The following is an 18,065-nucleotide window of genomic DNA, read 5'->3' on the forward strand; positions in this document are numbered from 1 at the left end:
GCACTGGAAAATAGCTCTTTAAGAGAAACTTGTCCAGGGAAAACATCTGCTATTTAACATGATCACACAGCAAGTTTCAATGCCTGGGAACAATCCTGGCACTGCTTAAACTACAGGGATGGGTAAAGTGGATCCACCCCACTCTTGTATGTGTTTCCTATTGAGCATCTTGGGTGCTATTGGGATTGCTGGGCTGAACATCCCAGCACAGAGCCAGAATCACTGGATAATGCTCAAGAAGCAGGCAGCTGTGGGTAGTGCTATGACAGCTTTCTGGAACAGCCAGCAATGATGGAACAGCCAGGTTTACTCAGAGTTTAATTCAGTTTTTCTGATTTATTAGGAAAAAGGGATACAGTTGCAGTGCTCTTTACTGAAAATGTTATGAAATTGTCCAATTACACAGGGAAGTGAATTCTTGCTAATACATCATTGCATGGAGACTCCCAGCATAAGACAGGGCTTTTCTGGGAGTGGAGAATGAGCCCTGGGACATTGTCCAGCTGTGTCCAGTGGTCACATCTGTGTGACTACCTGCCCTGGGGTGCAGAGTGACCTGCCTGTGCCTCCCACTGCTGTGCCACAGCTTCAATCCGGCCCCGGAGCACCTGTGCCCAGTCCTGTCCCCGCTCCAGGGCAGTGGACCTGGTCTCCATTGCTGTCAGGGCAGAGATTTCAGGGGGGATCTGGGGAGCCAGGCCAGCTCGGAGAAGGGCATCCTGAAATTTGGCTGCAGAGGCTGGAGCCAAGCAGCACCGGGGGATGCTGGAAAGTAAAGACAAGCAAAGAAAACTTATGGTGTAAGTGAGCTGGGCTGGAGATGCTGCAGGAGCAAGGGGATAATGATGGTCCAGTCCCTAATGCTCCTGACCATGGCTGTCCCTACCTGGGTGGCTGTGAGTAGTGGTAGTGAGCAGCCACAGCAGAGTGGGGGCACAGCAGGTACTGGTTCTCCTCCCAGCAGCGCCGCATGGCTCCCACAATGTCCTGGTCAGAGGCTGAGCACGATCCCAGGGTCTCAGAGAGCTGTGGAGAAACAGGGAGGGTCACACAGGGCACCACCCCCCAGCTGGCTTTAAAGCAGGTGGAAATAGAGAGGCCGGAGGATGGGTTCCCCCAGAGACTGAAGGAAAAGGGGCTGCTGCTGCTGCAGCCTGGGGATGAGGCACTGCTGGAATAAACCACAGGGATGGAGTGTGGGCAAGGGGTTTCTGTCCACAGGTGCTGTGAGTGTGGGTGAGCAGGAGCCAGGGCTCAGCTCCTCACCTCTGCACTGCTATTTCCATGCTCTGAGGGAGTTTCTGAGGACTTGTAAAATCCACCTCAGGGTAACAGTTCTTTTTGCTTTTAATAATAAAATAGTTTTATATTTATCTTCCTGCAGCACAAGCAGGAGTGGACACTGGGCAAAGGCTGCTCTGTGAAGGAGAACACATCAAAAATTGGACAGGAAAAGGCAGGATTTTGTACCTGTCCCTCTCACAACTTAAATATTTGGTTTTCTCTTGTATCTCTCTCTGCTTTGTGTTTGTGCTCCCCTTTGCTGTAACAGCAAGGCTGAATTGCACCAAATTCAGCAGACCCACTCCCAAACACCCGATTTGTGCCAGCATCCACTGTACAATGCCTCAGTGCATGGCCAAGGATAGGCCAATTTCATATGCTACCTAAATAACTGCAGGTAATTTTTAACTTACTTTTGTGAAGAAGAGAGAGCATTCTTAAAAAAAAATATATAAAGGGGTTTTTAGTATCTCCATGCCCACACATTGATATCAAACTGTTCTGGAGTCACGCTTAAATTTTTGGTTGCATACTCTCCATTATGATATTTTTAATTCTGAAAATGAATTGAAAATACCTGGCAATAATCTTACAGACACACACACAGTTGTATGGGTGAGGAACTGACCTTTCTGTGCAAATCCTCTGGCAGCTTCAGCCTTTTTGAGATGTTGAATTGCTCCATCAGAGTTTTTATCAGGTGGCCATCAGAGCCCGAGAGCAGCCAGAGGATCCTCTCCACATTGTAAGGCTCCTGGGATAACAAGGCAAGAGGTGAGGAAATTCAAACAGGGGGGAGCATCCTTGTGGATTCTCTGATGTCTCATTAGGGCTGAGGTCCTACCACTGTGTTTTTCTTGTTGGAAGTCAGGGTGGGCTTTTTTACATCTCAGGACAAGTCTTTGGGAACACAATGTCTTTTGAACCTCTGACCTGTCAGAGCAGTCTGTCAGTGACCATCAGATTAAAACAGAAAATGAAGGGATGGCTGATGAATCAACAGCTTGACCACATCTGTACCATCACTGTGAGGAGCCCAGGCTAATAACACACTGTGTACTGGAGAACCAGACATATCCAGCTGTTTACTCAGTGTTGCAGATGCTGCTGTGAGTCAGCTCCTGCGTGACTTAATGAGACACCCAGCTCGCTGCAGGGCTGGCTGATAATCTCTCTGAATTCACAGGGCACATATAGGGCCTGACTGGCCTATATGGCTGTGGAGCAATCAGCATTGCAACACTGCAGCAGAACTCTGTGCAAGACCATACAGGAGGGTCCCAAACCAATTTCTCTGCCCTGCCTCATTCCTGCACATTTACAAGCACCAAGAAATATTCATCCAGGTGGTTTGGCTGAGATACCTTGTAGGGACAGACAGGACAAGGACACCAATTTACAGAGTCCTAATCTCACCTCCTGGGCTCAAGTTTGGATAAACTCTTCGTAACTTTTAGCAGCTGACAGCGCCTGTGACCTTTTGTCACTCCATCGTGTCCTACCTTGTCAAGTCATCAGGACTTACTCAGCCTTTTGTGTCCTTATCTAGGTGTCTTATAGGCTCAGTTCTGTTCTTCATCTACCCACCATCATCTCCCAGAGCCTTCAGCCTCTAATCTTCAGTCTAGTCTGGGTGTAGCCTGCCCTCTGCTCTAGGCTGTCCCCTGTTTTAGGCTGTCCTGGTCAGTGTGCCTGACTTCCATGACCTGCTCCTGGATGTGCCTCCAACACTGTGCTCCTGACACCCTTTCTCCTGTCCTTCTTTCTGCTGTTCCCATATCCTTCCAACATCTTCCCACATTTCCCCTTCACCCTCCATTCCCACCAGCCTTACAGTTTCCATTACAGAACACTATGGTGACACCACTAAGTTGAACTGGGCCAGGGCACTGGTGCAAGTACCAGCCACCAGAGCTCTCCAGGAGAATGTGTTTTGCTTGTGTCCCACACCACCAGAGCTCTCCAGGAGAATGTGTTTTGCTTGTGTCCCACACCACCAGAGCTCTCCAGGAGAATGTGTTTTGCTTGTGTCCCACACCACCAGAGCTCTCCAGGAGAATGTCGGGGCCCAGTTTGGAAGCCAGGTCATGCTGGGGACAACGTTTTGGAGTGTGGATATGAGCTCTGTGGCTCTTCCTGACCTCAGGGACAGAGAAAAGCCCCTGCTTGGCTGCAAAGAGACAGCATCTGCTGGGATTGTCCTGGGATTGCTCCTTGCAAGGCTCATCCACACCAGACTTTCTGCTTCACCTTCAACTCTTCAGGCAGCATCTAACAGGAAAGTTTTCTCTGCCTTATCTTAGTCTGCAGAAGCAGCAACCTAAAGAGGCTGTGCACTCTCCATCTTCGAAGGTTTCCTACACCCAAATGGACAAAGCCCTGAGCAATCCCACTTGACCTCAAGGCTGAATCTGCTTTAACCAAGTCCCAACCAGAGACCTCCTGAATTCCCCTCCAGAACAAATGTTCTCTTTAGCTACAGAAATATTTGCATGGATGTTTCAGATGTGAGTGAACAGTGACATCCCATGCAGCCATGGAGAGGAATGTGCAGAGGGATTCACTCATCTAGCTCCCCTGGAATCTCAGGAAATCTCCTCACCTGACTACCCCCAAGATCCCAAAGTGTGGCACTTGCTGACCAGTGCTACTGAAGGGAGATGGGCTGAAGAGGAGCCCAGTTATCCCTGGAGCTCTGAGGAGCCCCACAAGTTCCTGGCTCAGGAGGAAAGCCAAGCACAGTCTGGTGAAAGGAGCATAAGGACTTAGTGACTGCAAAGCATGGCAATCCCTCCAGACTCCCAGGTCCTCCCAGTGTGTTTGAACAGCTTTTGGAAAATCCAGGTAGCTTAAGGCCACAGAGATGCAACACCAAGGGTTTCCCACTTTGATCACTTGTTTGGAAGCAGATCCAATCCCTGGGGATCCCAGGGTGGGAATGAAAGGGGAGGTATGTGCTTCCAGGTGTTTGGTTTCTGTACCTCCATGACTTTTCTTTCTGAGACCTCTCCCTGCCTGCTGGGACTTGTTTTGCTCTGAGCAAGCTGCAGGCAGCCATGAACAAGGCATTTCTTCTGGACTTCTCCACCTCCTTCCTAGTCTCTCCTCTTGCTCTTTGTGGAGCTTTTCAGAAGCATCAACAAAATCCTCGAGACATGATGCCATTTTTAGTTCTCTAGCTGTCTCATGTTGTGGAAACGTCCCTGTCTTGCTAAGCTTGCACAGAACAATCCCCAGAAACCCAGAACTCAACAACAAAGATCAGAAAGTCAGACCCTGAAAAGTGAGGGAGAAGGAGTTTGATCTATCTCAACTCAGCAGTCTGTAGCATAAATGGTCAATAGGAGTCACACCTCCTAATGCATCATCGAGTGGCAGAATTTTACAGGCAGAACAGAGTACAAGATTAAAAACCAGCCCAGCAATATTTTCTATTTTTGCATTTTGGCCAGTTCACTACATACCTGGATATCCATGGCTGATGCCAACGTAGCCTTCACGCTCTCTGCCAGTGAGAAATCTCCATGTTGAACAGTCCTATGAATGATGTCATTGCTGTTCACCACAGTAACAAGTTGAATTGGGAGACCCATCCTCTGGGCAATACAGCCAGCTAGGGGAAAAAAAGTGAAAAAAATGCACGAGTGCTCGATGAAGAAACATTTGAAGGAGATTTAGCAAAGAAGTCATCATACAAATTGATTAAGCATCTAGTTCAGAAGCAGGCAGAAATTATATTCCCTAGTGGACTCTGAGATATCTGACTTCAGTGGCTTGGTAGGGCACAGATTATAAAATCCAGGGATGCAATGCTCCACCTGCCATTGAACACAGACCCTTGCTCATCTTCACTTTTGCTGGTGGACAGGCAGGGGGCAGAGAGTTCAGGCAGCTGACAGGCAAGCAGGAGAGATGAAGATTTTGGGCTTTTGCCTCTCTGATGGCAGCCTGGAAGAGCAGTGAATATATAAAATCCTTTATTGCTTTCATAAGACAGTTCTACACCTATTTTGGGACTGAGGCAATCAAGGACTCTCATTTAGAAGGCCAGATTATGCAATTAAGAGTGGTTGTCCTGACCATGCATTACCATGCAAACCAGAGAGGACCAGGCAGGACTCCACACCTCTGTTAATGTCTCACTTAAGAAATCAGAGCCACAGCATTTTCCCTCTTTTCTGCATCAAACGCATTCTGTCCTCTCCCAATGTGCCCATCCTCAAGATAGTTACAGTCATCATCAAAGAGTGGTTTGGGTTTTTCTGCACCTTGCAAATCATCAGTGACACTTAAATTGAGTAATAACCATACATGAGTAATAAAATGTAAGTGGTTCTGAAGAAATCCCACCAGAGAGTGGGTGTTTTAATAAATAGAAATACCCAGTATCTGCAAAGTGCTTTTGGTCCATAGATCAGAGCATTCTCTCTCTCTCTTATCTAACCCATCTCTTTTTCCCTTTACCCGTGATATTTCCTCCTCCTCCCGTGGGCACAACAATTTCCACCATTGGCAGCTGGGTGGTATCCAGGGATGGGGCACACTGAAAGTAAGCATAGAAGTAGTGGGCAATCTGCACCATAATCCTGGACCAATTGACAGAATTCAAGCTCATCAGGTTGTATTTTCCAGCAAAATTGACATCAGCAAACAGTTCCTTAATCGGCTCATCAATTTCATCGCTGTTCCCATGAGCTGTCAAAAGGAGAAAGGAAAGATTAGATCTGCCAGCAGCAGTGCATCAGGCATGAGGTGTTTCTGCTCAGAAATAGGGCTGGTCTCAAGCCCTGGGGTTTGCTGTGGCCAGGAGTTGCCCATCTGCCCTGGGGGCTGTGTGAACCAGGGCCTGAGTGGCACCCTCTGGATGTCAGGTGGTTTCTGCAGACACAGCACTCTGGGCTCCTGCTTCTACAAAATATAAACCTGCCAGGAAGGCAAATGCTGCATCCCCTTGTGAGATGCCAAGGTGAGACCAGGTTGAGCAGAGGACTCCATGGGAACTCAAGCAGCTCAAGCACCCAGTGCTGATGCCAACCCACAGAGACGGCATGGTGGTAGGAGGTGGCTCACCCATGAAGGCAAGAGGACAGAGGGAAAGGGTGGTTCCAAATCCTTTTAGTGACAAAAAATGGTGCTGAATTTAGTTCAACCAAACACCAACCACCTGCATGGAGGCAGCTCTGATCTACAGCCAGAAGAAAAAAAAGCCTTAAACTGCTTGGTTGTCAAACTGGGGATGTTGTCTCCTGTTAGCCAGGTGTCTGGGCATGGTGATAGCAATGACCCAGCTGGCTGCAGCTGCTAAAGCTGCAAACCCCACTGAGCAGCCCCCTCAGACTTTTAGGGTCAAGGTTTTGACACAGCAGGGCCATAAAGTGGACAGTTCAAGCAGCAGTGCCAACCAGCAAAGACGTGGATGTTGTCTTCAATGACAGTGGTCATCTGAAGCTCCTGTATCTGGGTGCAGAGCCCCTTGGGCAGCAGAACAAAGATGTCCACGTTCTTCTGCCCTCTCACACTCTCGATGGCCGAGCTCCCCGTGTCCCCTGAAGTCCCTGTTTCAAGGTGAGGAAGCACCAAGAAAAGCAAAAAATTGCTGTGTCAATCAAACCTGCACCACTGCACTTTAAGAAAAAGACGCAGAGATGCTCTATGAGATGTTTTTGGCCAGAGCAGCCACTCTGGCATTGCCTGGAGATTATCAGGCAATACCATCCTGGGGCATCTTTGGGGAGGGCTGTAGGATGGTGGCTCTCAAGGTAAAGGCCTGCCCAAGAACCTTACCTCCAAGGAGTCATACTCACCCACCAGAATATTGACATGCTTCTGCTTTTTCTCCAAGAAATACTGTAAAAACTGCCCTGTGCAGGACAAGGACAGGTCCTTAAATGCATACGTAACACCATGCCAGAGCTCCAAAATGTTCAGCCCATCTTTCAGCCTGGACAGATGCACAACATTCTTGTGTCTGAATCTGCTGAAGGCCCTGTCGATCAGCTCTAGAGGGAAAATGGATAAATGGCCTGTTAAATGAAAGGAGTGTTTTTCTGACCCATGGCTTCCTGCATCTGTGCTCTTTGTGCTCCTGGGTACCCTCCTGCACAACCAAAGCTCTGTGCAGTGACAGGTACCCCAAAAGTGATTTATGGTTATTAGGAATGAACCAGCCCAGCTTCATGATGTTGGATAACTCTGAGCTAAGTAATCCCAGGGGACATGCCACACAATCAGAAAACTACATTAATACATAAAATACAGGAAACCTGAGTTTTATACCAACGTGCTGTTGAGACAGAGGTTGCAGCTGCCCTCTGGTGGAAAAGATAGCTCATAAGTGTTAAAAACATTTAAAAACACACATCAAGGCAAGTGTGAAGCAGAAGAAAGCCCTGGAGGGAGTGCCAGCAGTGAGCAGGGCCACAACATCAGCTTGTTGCTGTCACCAGAACCCTTATTTTTAAACAGGGGACACCTTTTCCATCAGTGCCAGAAAGGTGACAGAAGAGACCAGGCTACAGAAAGGAGCAGGGAATGTGCAGCAGGCTCCTTCTCTTGGGGGCTGTGATGAGGATGGAGAAAGGCAGGCAGAAGCATCCAGACCCCCCAAACCCTTGTCCACATCCCCACGAGCAGCTCCCCACTCAGCTCACCATTGAGCACGTTCCGTGGGACCAGCTCAGCCGGGATGAAGAGGGAGCACAGCTCCTTCACCAGCTCAGGGTAGGACAGGCTGCTCCACCTTCGCAGGGTGTCCCTGTGCAGCGAGGGGACGCGCTGGGGCATGAAGAGGCCCCCATCGGGGGCATAGCCAGAGAAAAGGGCTCCCTCGAAGTCCACGGCCCCCGTGCCTCCCCGTGTGCTGATGTACTCCATGGCTGCTGAGGAGGCACCGCAATCACTGCCAGCAACACAAAGCACCCCCACACCAGGAACAGGCCCTCACCCCCAAACAACTCCCTCCAAAACCTCCTCTGTGGGCAGAGAGAACTCGCGAGGGGACAAACCACCTCCTTCCACAGGGAGCTGGAGCAGCCAGGGTCAGTGCAGGGCACTCGGCATTTTGCAGGAGGTGGAAAGGCTGCCTGGGATTTGTGCCAAGGTTGGAGTCTCCTTTGGAGCCTCCTTGTCCGGCTTTCCCTCTACCCTGCCCGGGGAGACACTTCCCGCCTGAGGAAAAGCCCTGACGGCGCACAAGTCGCTGCAGAAGCACGTCATGAACCTTTGGTGGGCTGTTTGCAAAAGCTGGAGCTTTAAATTAAAAAAGAAATCACTACGTTTTCAGAGCAGGCTGGTTTTGTTCAAAGGGGTTAAACTAAGGGCAGGATTTGACGCAGTGTAGGAAGGGCTGAGCTAAATCCTCCGGACCGGCGCAAATCCCGCCGGCGCTGCTGGGACCGGCCCGGTCTCCCCCTGCCCCTGTGCCCCCCTCGGCTGTGCCTCCCTCAGGCCCCGGGGCAGCGCTGCCCCCTCAGCGCGGCTCAGCACGGCAGGAACTGCCCAAAGAAGCTGCGGCCACCGCTTCCAGCCCGGCCACCCTTTGCACCGGTGCTCACGGAAAATTGTCCCCGGTGCCACCCGCCGGTGTTCCCGGTGCCACGGCAGAGACGGCCGGCAGCAAGCCTGGAATGGGAATACGCGGGAGAGACGGAGCTCGGCTGCTTCTGCCGGTGCCAGGAGCCGGGACAAGGGGCAGCAGGTGCGAGCTGCAGCGAGGGGCAACTCTGGTTAAATATTAGGAGCCAGCTTTTAACCTGAGAGTGATCAGGCACAGGGCATGGAGACCTTGTGGTCTCTTGTGTAACCCGGGAGATATTCCGACTTCGAGTGGGGAAACATGGAGACACCTGATTAAACCATGAGTTTGGACTTAAATTTGAGATTGAAACTGCCTAAAGAAGGGTTTGAGTCAGGAAACCCCAGAAGCACAATCAGTCTGGAGCTCAGCTCTGCTCAGCCTCCCAACAGCCCTGTCACATCAACGGGGAAACTGAGGCACAGGGGAGAGAGGAGACATGGGAGGCGTTGTGCAAAAAAATCCAGTTCTTTGCAGGGAAGGGTTGTGCATCCCTTTGCTGCTTTTTTTATTTTAATACAATTAGCATTTTTTGAAGGGAAAGGTCAGCACAGGACCAGTGGCTGGACAAACCCAGGACACAGCTCAGTGCTGGAGAAAGCAAAAGGACTTCAGCCCAGGCAGGCAGGAGCTGAGGTACAAAGGATGGCTGATAATGAGGAACAAAGGAAGCCTGCTATGAGCCACGGAAGCCACATCTGCAGCAGAGGACATACCACCTGCCAAAGCACTGGAGTCTGCCCCAAATACATTGCCTCTCTCTCCTTATTCTTATGGTTGTAACTGGAGCAATGAGAAAAATATCTGGTGGAGGGTGGTCCAGTCATTGCCCTGGACAGTGGTGTGGAAAATGACTTTTCTACACCCAACATCCCAAAAGACTCTTTCTGCAGGCTCTTTAGATAGAGGCAATAGGTAAATTTCAGGCTCTGGACAGAGCTGCTTTTGGTGGTGTTGCTGAAGGTTGAACAGGGCAGAGCAGGAAGAAAACAGAAGTGTTTTAATAATATATCTGAGCTCAAACAGTGGGCCAGAGAGAGCACACCTTTAGGAAATCAGCTAGGAAGGGAGCTATTTATCTATAACTGTATAAATTATATTGCCAGCCAGCCTGCATTTCCCCACCATCTCTGTGCTCAGTATTCCTCATGACATTGCAAAGATGAAGCCTGAGCCACCCAAACCTGCTGTGGCCCCATAGTTCTCCCTGTACCTGTAGTCACCAGATCCTCTTGGCACAATGGCATGCAGTGGGGTGCTCACCCTGTAATGGAGGTCTGTTCCCATTCCAGATGTGGGTCCAGGTCTTTTCAGAAGGTTCTGGATAAAACAGCAAGGCTGGACCTTGTTCTTCAGGGATTGGTTAGGCTTAAATTGATGGTGAAACCTCCCTATCACCATCCCTGGAGTCACTGGAAGCTCCTAGTGATGCTTTACTTAGATGCTGGGGGGAGTGGCTGATATCTCCAAAAGAGTCTCAGCTCCTCAACATGCTCCAGTGCTAGCTGCCACAAAAAACTGCAAGTAGTATCTCTGGACAAAACATCTGAAATGTTAGAAATAAAGGAAAGAGCAAAAGCTGCAGGATATGTGATTTGCCTCCTCTGTTCTAACCTCTCCCCTTTTCCATGATGGTGTGCCAAGGTGAAGTTAGGATTTTCCTTCCTTGCCCATGCAGAGGCAGAGCACACTTTGAGCTCAGCTCAGATTCAGGCTAGAACAAGGACAGGATCAAATCCATAGGAAGAACTGCACAAACTGATAGTTTTTATTACCAATGCAAGTATTTAATATCACCAGTGTACATCTTTGCAAGAGACACCCAGCACACTTCAATGAGACCTCACCTTTTCCCACCAGCATGGGACCTTGTGTCTCTGGGCATTCACTTACCATGTGTCTAATTCTTTTAATGTGTGTTTTAGCTGTGTGAAATGACTTCAATAGTGCATGCAATTTTTTTTTCCAAGTGAAGAGCTTACAATGAGATTGATGATTCCCTCAGCATTACATCCCTCTGGGATGCAGGAGCCCTGCAAAAATATAAAATTGATTACAGCAGGATACCTGCTGCTCTGCATCTGCAAAGAGGCTGTTGCCACAGGTCTGTCCATGCCCTGGGTCTATCAGCAGTGATAACCCTCATTAACAAGGTCAGTGGTTACTGCTGGGGTGCAGGGACTGCTGATGTGGCAGTCACAGGTGAGCACAGAACACAGCCTGGGACACAAACCAGGATGACACTGCCATTTACTTGGAGAGGTTTTTCCATGCTCAGCCCTACAATTTCCATGAACTCAAGTTTAGAGTGGCATTTCATTTTGGGTGGAGCTCTGAGCAACCTGGTCTAGTGAAAGGTGTCCCTGCCCATGGCAGGGGAGTTGGAACTAGATGATCTTTAAGGTCCCTTCCAACCCAAACCATCATGATTCCATGATTCATTCTATGATTATTTAATATTATTTTGAATTTTTAAGAAAAGGAGGGGAGGAGTGTGCCCATGCTGCCTGTCAGGACTCATCCACTGCAGCAACAGATGAAGAGCTAGAAAATGTAATAGCCTTTAATTAACCTGGCCTTACTCACTGCCTCCATATTTCTGCTGGGATTTGCAATTCTAGTTTGGACCTTGCCCATTCCTGAGCAGTTCGTGGTCTCTGGACTCCTATGTCAGGAATCACCTGTATTTGCAAGCCCCAGATCAAGCTGCTATCAGAGTTTCCCTTTTTTTTTCTCTCTCTTTTTTTTCTTTTTTTGGAATGCATCATTTTTCATCCCTCCAGGTGGATTTCCTCAACCTCTCCACCTTCCAAAAGCATCCCAAATCATGATGAGGACTGAGGAAGCAGAGAAACGTATAACAGCAAAAATTCAATTTTTTCCTGTACCAATCCCCCTAAAATAGCATCTGTCAGCCCCAAGTGTTGCAGCACTCAAAGACAAGCACAACAATACTCTCAACTTCGTGTTTGCTGAGCAGCTTTTCCATCCTCTCCAGCAAAGCGTGCCCCTCTACATGTCCCAGGCACAAGAGGCGCGTTGGGTGGGGGTCCCCGGCCCATTTCCCGGCAGAGCATCCCCAGGAGCGCCGTGGACCAGCCGGCGAATCCCAAGTCACTAGATGGCGGCAGTGCCTCGTGTCCTGGCATCCTGGAGGAGCTGCACATCCCTGTCCCTGATCCCGTCCAGCCTTTCCCACTCTGCCACAGGTCCCTCCGCCCTTCGGGTTAGGGGCGCTGTCCCAACAAAAGCCGGGAAACACCTCCCCAAAGTTTTGGAGCTGAGGAAAAGGAAGCACGGGCGGTGTCCTGCGGCAGGAGGGCTGGATACAAAGCTGATGCAAGAGCTCATCGGGGTGGGAAGGAGGTTCTTCATGTTCACCCATCTTCTCCCCAGAGGATTCCATCCTGGGATTTTATTACCTTCTTTTCAGTGAGATCTCTCCTGTCCCCAGTGAGACACTCAGAAAAGGGAACACAGAAAGGACCCCAACTCTCATGCAGGTCCAGAAAGGTCCACCACATTTAATAAAAAAGTAACACATAACCCTGAGCAGAACAAAAATGTCCCCATTACTCCCAGTCCTGTCTCTGCCCACAAGTTGTCTGGGGTCTGAAAATCACATTCAAACAAAGGCTTCCAGACCCAGACAACACCAGGCAGGTCAGAAAGGCAGTGACCAGGATATTTGGGATTTTGCAATGCCATTTACTGCCCTGTACAGAGTACCTCCCAGTGGGAAGTGTTACATTGGCTGAGAAAAATTACAGGAGTTTATCACTGGGGGTTGTGGAAGTTTTGTGTCCCCTGCCCTCTCATGTACAGAAGTTTGAACATTCACAAAGAGAACAGGGAGATTCTTGGTAAAAACTGCAAGGTTATGACCAGAAATCAAAGTATTTCAGTTGTGCCTTCTCAGAGGCAGGCACACCTTAGTCAGGCTCAGAATCTACACCAGAAAGGGGGCTAAGGAAGTTTGCAGAATGTCTGCAGCTGCACAAGCAAACATGCACCCAGAATTATTTATTTGAGCCTCATGTCAAGGAGATATAAGACAGAAATGTATGACTGTAAATAAATTAAACTGTAAAAAGCTGCATCTTTGTTACAGCAAAGGTGGCTCTTTCCCCCAGTTTCTAAATCTGATCTAAATTGCCAGTATCTCAGCTGATGTGAGGCAGAACTTCCACATGATCACCTCCTCTCATCTGCAAATGTGCACATAGAGACTTTTCCACCTCTGCTGATTTTGCAGGGCAAGGAGCTGCCAGCATGTCAGCCCTTTCCCCACATTTGGGTGCAACACTCTTGCCTCAGAGCAAGGTGTTTCACAACCAGGTCAAGGACATCTGTCTTGTGGTTTGGGTCTTGTAGGCCAAAGTGCAGGACCCACTCATAAAGGCAGAGCAGAAAGGGAGCTCAAGGAATTGTGCAGTGCTGGCATCCCTGGTGGGATATTGGAGAAGCTGTTGTATCCTGGAGAAGGTTGTGCAATCTGGTTCTACCATGCTGAAGTTTACATTGTACCCCATAGCCACATTTTTTATCAAAATCTGCAATCCCATAGCGTGTGGGCTCTACGACCCCCAGTTAGGGACTGGACAAGGAAGATGCTTTATCAGCTTCTCCAGGTGACTTTGGAAAAGTCAGGCTCCATAATGTGCAAAATGGGGATACCGGTGCTCAGGGAGACACTTTGACTATAAAAACACAACAGGACCAAATGGACAGTGGCAATCCTGGGTTTTGTCCACAGCTCTGCTCTTGCTGGCACCATGGTTGTTCCCCATGGAGCACCTGTGTGGCCCTGAACCTGGTGAAGGCTCAGTTGCTGTCAGACTCCATGCAATTCTCTGCCCCCCTCACAGCTGTGTCCTGCCTCAGCACTGACCCCCTGGCTGGTGCATCACTCTTGGCTCATTGCTTTCCCCAGCCAAGGGGCACCGTCTGCCAGGGAAGGTCTTGGGGGTTATTGCTTGGACTTTCCTTCATTTTCTATATAAATTGTGGTTATATATTTACCTCAGGGAGAGACAGGAACAGGCTCCTCCCCACACTTGTCTGGCCCCAAGGTGCTCTCCTTGGCTAATCACCTGCAGCCCTCTGTGAGGAGCACTGAGTGAGCCACTGTGCTTGATAAATCAGGATGAAGGGGAGCACAGCTGGACAGGTGAGTACTGGCCCACAGTGACAGCCAGGTGTCCCTCCAGGACAGGAGTTCACCTGACCACCTGTGGCACTTGGAGGCTGCTCCCTTTCCATGCCAACACACCGGTCTCCTGCACTTGCTCATATAAGTTTCCTTGTCCCCACTCTGTCTCAGGGGCTCTTCACGTGCCTGGAGCAGAGGGAAATGTTTGCACTGCAGATGTGTGGTGGGGTCAGATGCACCATTGGTTAAATCATCACTGGCTCTGCTTTGGGGGTCTCTTCCAGACCTTTCTCACTCAAGAACATTGACTGCTAATGGCTTCATTTCTTCCCCAACATTTTCTTCCCTTGTCCTGGCACAAACTAGTTCCATAAGCAATGAGCACCATTTTCAGTCCTTTACCCTGACTCTACAAGGGCTGTGGGATGGAGAGCAGCCTCACCCCACCAAAGGCCAACCTGCTGGGACAAAACACATCCTCTGAGGGCATAAACAGAGGGTGCCTGTGCCTGGAGAGAGACCGCAGCTCTACACCACAGGTGTTGGAAGCAAGAGAATGGGAAGTGGGTGGCAGAGCCAGCAGCTTTATTCCTATTGTAAAGCAAGATCCCAGCAGCAAAGTCCAACTCTTCTGTAAGCTGTGGTCCCCAGGTGATCATTGATAAGCAGAGCTAAGGCTCTTGTGCTATCAGTGCTAGAGCCACCTTGACCTTGAAGAAGCAATACGAACCCTTTGCTCCCTTTGGCACCTTTGCAATAAGATGACAAGGGCTGAGGGCTGCTCTTTTCTGAATAACAGCATCGATGGAAAGCTTTAACAAGCAGCAGCTCTGTGCACAAGCTCCTGCTTTTGCATTCTTATCAGGGCTCTGATAATGACATATCTAATCTAAACCTATAGGAAATGGCGCTTGCATATCTGCAGCTTGGAAGTTACAGCTTGGAGGCAGGAATCTCACCAGACTGCCAAGGGCATTTTAAAAAGAGAAGAATCTGGGAAGATGCTGTATTTAATCTCAGTGCTGTCTTGGTAACACAGCACAGGGAAAACCAAGAGGGATGGAGAGCTTTCGGCAGCAGCAGCATCTTCTCCATCCCATCCAACCTTTCGAAGCAATGCACTCATGTGGCCTGATGAAGAAACCTTTGTACCTCAAGGTTCAAATTAATCATACCAGAGATGTGAAAACCTGGCAGCAGACCAAGTTTCCAGGTTCAAGGGCAGCAGAAATAGAATTACCCAACAATACTATGTGTTGAGACAGAGGGGAGCCCACCTGGGGATCTGTGACTGGCAAGCTTGTGACCAAGCTTTTTAAAAAATGTCTAGGGGTTTTGGGGTGTTCAACTGGACCTGCACTAGGAAAATCCAGGACTGAATCATCAAAGGTCCTGCCTTGTATCCTTTCACATTTGGGCCAAATAATCCTAGTGTAGAGCCCACCCCTGGCTTCTCAAAGCACTGAGGTGCTGGGCTCACTGGAGTCTGGGGAGTCACTGGTGGGACAGATAAGAGAAGCAAGTGAGCTGATAGAAGAGAAGCAAGTGAGCTGATAGAGGAAAGATGCATGAAGACATTCCCAGACCTCCACAATGCTGCCTGGGACCCTCCCCTGGGCTACAGGAAGTGCCTCTCCCCATACTTTGGCTGTAAAGCCATTTTTGTAGTTCAGAACTTAATTAAGAGCTTCAGTTTGAACTGGAGGAGGCAGAGACACTTTATTTTTTCCTGTAGGAGCCATAAACCTGAAAATCTAGTTATAATGTCCAACTTATCAAGGAGTGCAGGTAGGGGGGTGGCTTCCCAGACAGTGAGTGAAAGTGAGAGCTGAGAGCTGAGCTCAGGAATCCCAGGGAAGGGTTGAGGAGATGCCATAAAAGGATGCAACTGCTCCACAGGCAGCTACAGAGATGACAGAGACAGATTCTTCTTGATTATGGAAGACGTTGTAACATGAGGCACCAGCCACAAATTGCAGTTTGGGAGGTTTGGGTTGAGCACCTCTCCTTCAAGAAGTGGGTCTTGGAGACCCAGGATGAGTGCCCAGGGAGATGGAGGAGGTGAGGTTTAAAATTTGGCCAAAACCATGGCTGATCCACTGGTTCTATTCTTGCCTAAGATGTTCTGGATGTCCCTATCTCTGACTCAGGTGCAAAAAGCAGAAATAAGATACTTCAGTCTTTTTTTTTTCTGACAAGCTTCTAAGATCCTCTGCTTTATTTTCAAAGGAGCTTAAAGACAGAAGTACCTGCTGGCTTCCCTCAAGATGTAGCTTCCTCAATAATTTTTGAAAATGGTCCATGCCTTTTCTCTTTATACAAACCAGATTCAAGTTTTAGGATATGGATTTACTTTAATCAAATTATCAATCGACATGGCCTCATGTTAATGCAAATCAAGTGCATTTTCTTGAAAAGTTAAAATTATATCATACTTTAAAAGATGCTGTATTCTGTAGGGGAGATGTACAAGTATTCTGAACTTTGCTATTGAGATTAAGTTTATCTCACCTGCCATTTGCTCAGCAGGCCTGGCTAGATAATAATTACCTTGGCCAAATTTCATTCAATAAGCATTTCTCCTTTCTTTAGTATGAACTGCATATCTTTGCTAAAGAAAATAAAAGAACATTGAGCCCAACAGAACACAAAGATGTTTTATTTTTGTTCATTGATCAAAAATCAGTTGGCCACATTTCCAAACTTTTGAACAGTGACACATAGTCCCCACTCAGCAATAGCAAATCAGGAGCAGAGATGTATTGTAGCTATTCACAGTAAGGAGAGGAGGAGAGGATACCTACAGAAAACAACTTGTGTTCCAAATTGGGTGAATTCTCTCATGAGTTGTCCATTTCTGTGAATGGAAAAATTTCCACCCTGTTACCAAGAGAGTCCTGGACAATTATATTCCCCTTTTAACATTTGATGAGTGACATCCAGCCCTTAGGAGCTTCATTTCCATGCACACTGTGGGCCTGGGAACTCTGCAGTTTTTTCAAGCCTAATCTCTCTCCCCATCAGGCAAAGAGAGGGAACCTGAATTGCCTGGAGGAGCAGCTGGAGGTCCAGGGCATAAAAATGTGGGAGGCACACATGTGCTTCCAAGCAGCCCACGGGCAGAGAATGCTGGCTGACAGGAGGCAGGGATCTGGCAGCTCAGGGTGCTGCCAGGACACAGCAAAAGAGGTCAGTCACCGCTGTCCCCATGAAGAGGACACTGAAAAGGGACATGTCAGCACAGCCCCGTGTGACACCGGGCTATTCACCTGAGGCAGGCAGAAAAATGAAATGCAGTTCCTAACATGACATCATTCCTGAGGGGATAAAATGGAAAAAGACCCAAAAAGCTGTTTGGAGAAATTGCTGAGTCAATCCACCCCTCCATGAATGCTCTCTGAACCTGCCTGGCTCCCTCCATGGTGCACAGGGATGATGTCCCTGCAGGTTTTCCCCCCTCCCAGCCAACTTCATCCACTGTCCATCCCACCAGCCAAGGTTTTCCCTCTCTTGCCTCATCTGGCAGACACTGCCTGTACTAATTAACCAGAAACTGAGGCTCACTGCTGCAGCACAGAGAGCGGGGCTGAGGTGGCAGCAGCAGGACAGACAGCAGCAGAAGGCTCTGACAGCATCTCCAAATTGGAAGGAGATAGGTCTTTTTCATTCTTATACATTATTTCACTTCAAAAAGGGACAAAGATGTGAGCTGACTTTGGGAGGGAGGAGGAATTCATTGAGGCAAGAAGCCCAGCCTGGGGGTTCAGACCCAGAGGATGGATGCTCAGATGCCATGAAGCCATCCTGGGCTGCTCAGCCAAAGGGACTGGAAGAGGAGCCCAGCTCTGGGTCCTGCTTTGGAGGGAGGAATTTGGCTCAGCTTGGAGGCTGCTGCTGGCCCTTCTTCTGATGTGGCACCTGGGAGAATTGCAGCTCCAAGGCTTGGGATGCTTCTTCAATACAGAGTGACTGTGGCTTCTATGGGAAAAGGAGATGAAAGTGATTTGGTAGATCACTAATGGCACCAGCTCTCTATCCACACAGGAGCATAGAGGT

At 48.9% G+C, this 18,065-nt stretch overlaps 1 protein-coding gene across 3 annotated transcripts; it reads right to left on the reverse strand.

Annotated features, from left to right (window-relative positions):
- Positions 1–301: 301 nt before the first annotated feature.
- On the reverse strand, positions 302–9,137 carry THNSL2 (threonine synthase like 2). Of its 3 annotated transcripts, none has more exons than XM_071447343.1 (9): positions 8,838–9,137; positions 7,935–8,159; positions 7,089–7,283; positions 6,687–6,839; positions 5,749–5,979; positions 4,749–4,897; positions 1,913–2,038; positions 887–1,026; positions 302–765 (listed from the first exon to the last, which is right to left on the reverse strand). In XM_071447343.1, exons 2-9 carry the CDS (start codon positions 8,155–8,157, stop codon positions 531–533), a joined length of 1,452 nt encoding a protein of 483 aa, XP_071303444.1. In that variant the 5' UTR covers positions 8,158–8,159; positions 8,838–9,137; the 3' UTR covers positions 302–530. The 3 variants fall into 3 exon arrangements, with proteins under 3 accessions (XP_071303444.1, XP_071303443.1, XP_071303442.1); XM_071447342.1 differs by having other exon boundaries at positions 7,935–8,162; XM_071447341.1 differs by lacking the exon at positions 8,838–9,137 and having other exon boundaries at positions 7,935–8,799.
- Positions 9,138–18,065: the final 8,928 nt, after the last annotated feature.

Source organism: Agelaius tricolor, unplaced genomic scaffold (assembly GCF_023055355.1).
Source record: "Agelaius tricolor isolate 1412-34295 unplaced genomic scaffold, bAgeTri1.0.p SCAF_24, whole genome shotgun sequence".
NCBI classification, from domain to species: Eukaryota; Metazoa; Chordata; class Aves; order Passeriformes; family Icteridae; genus Agelaius; species Agelaius tricolor.

Bases quoted from the DNA above. Each gene is read 5' to 3' on its own strand.
- THNSL2 (XM_071447343.1), bottom strand. From the start codon at position 8,157: ATGGAGTACATCAGCACACGGGGAGGCACGGGGGCCGTGGACTTCGAG. The intron at 7,284-7,934 runs GTGAGCTGAGTG...TTTTCCCTCTAG, and splicing joins CCCACGGAACGTGCTCAATG to AGCTGATCGACAGGGCCTTC. The intron at 6,840-7,088 runs GTGAGTATGACT...ACCTTGAAACAG, and splicing joins GCATGTCAATATTCTGGTGG to GGACTTCAGGGGACACGGGG.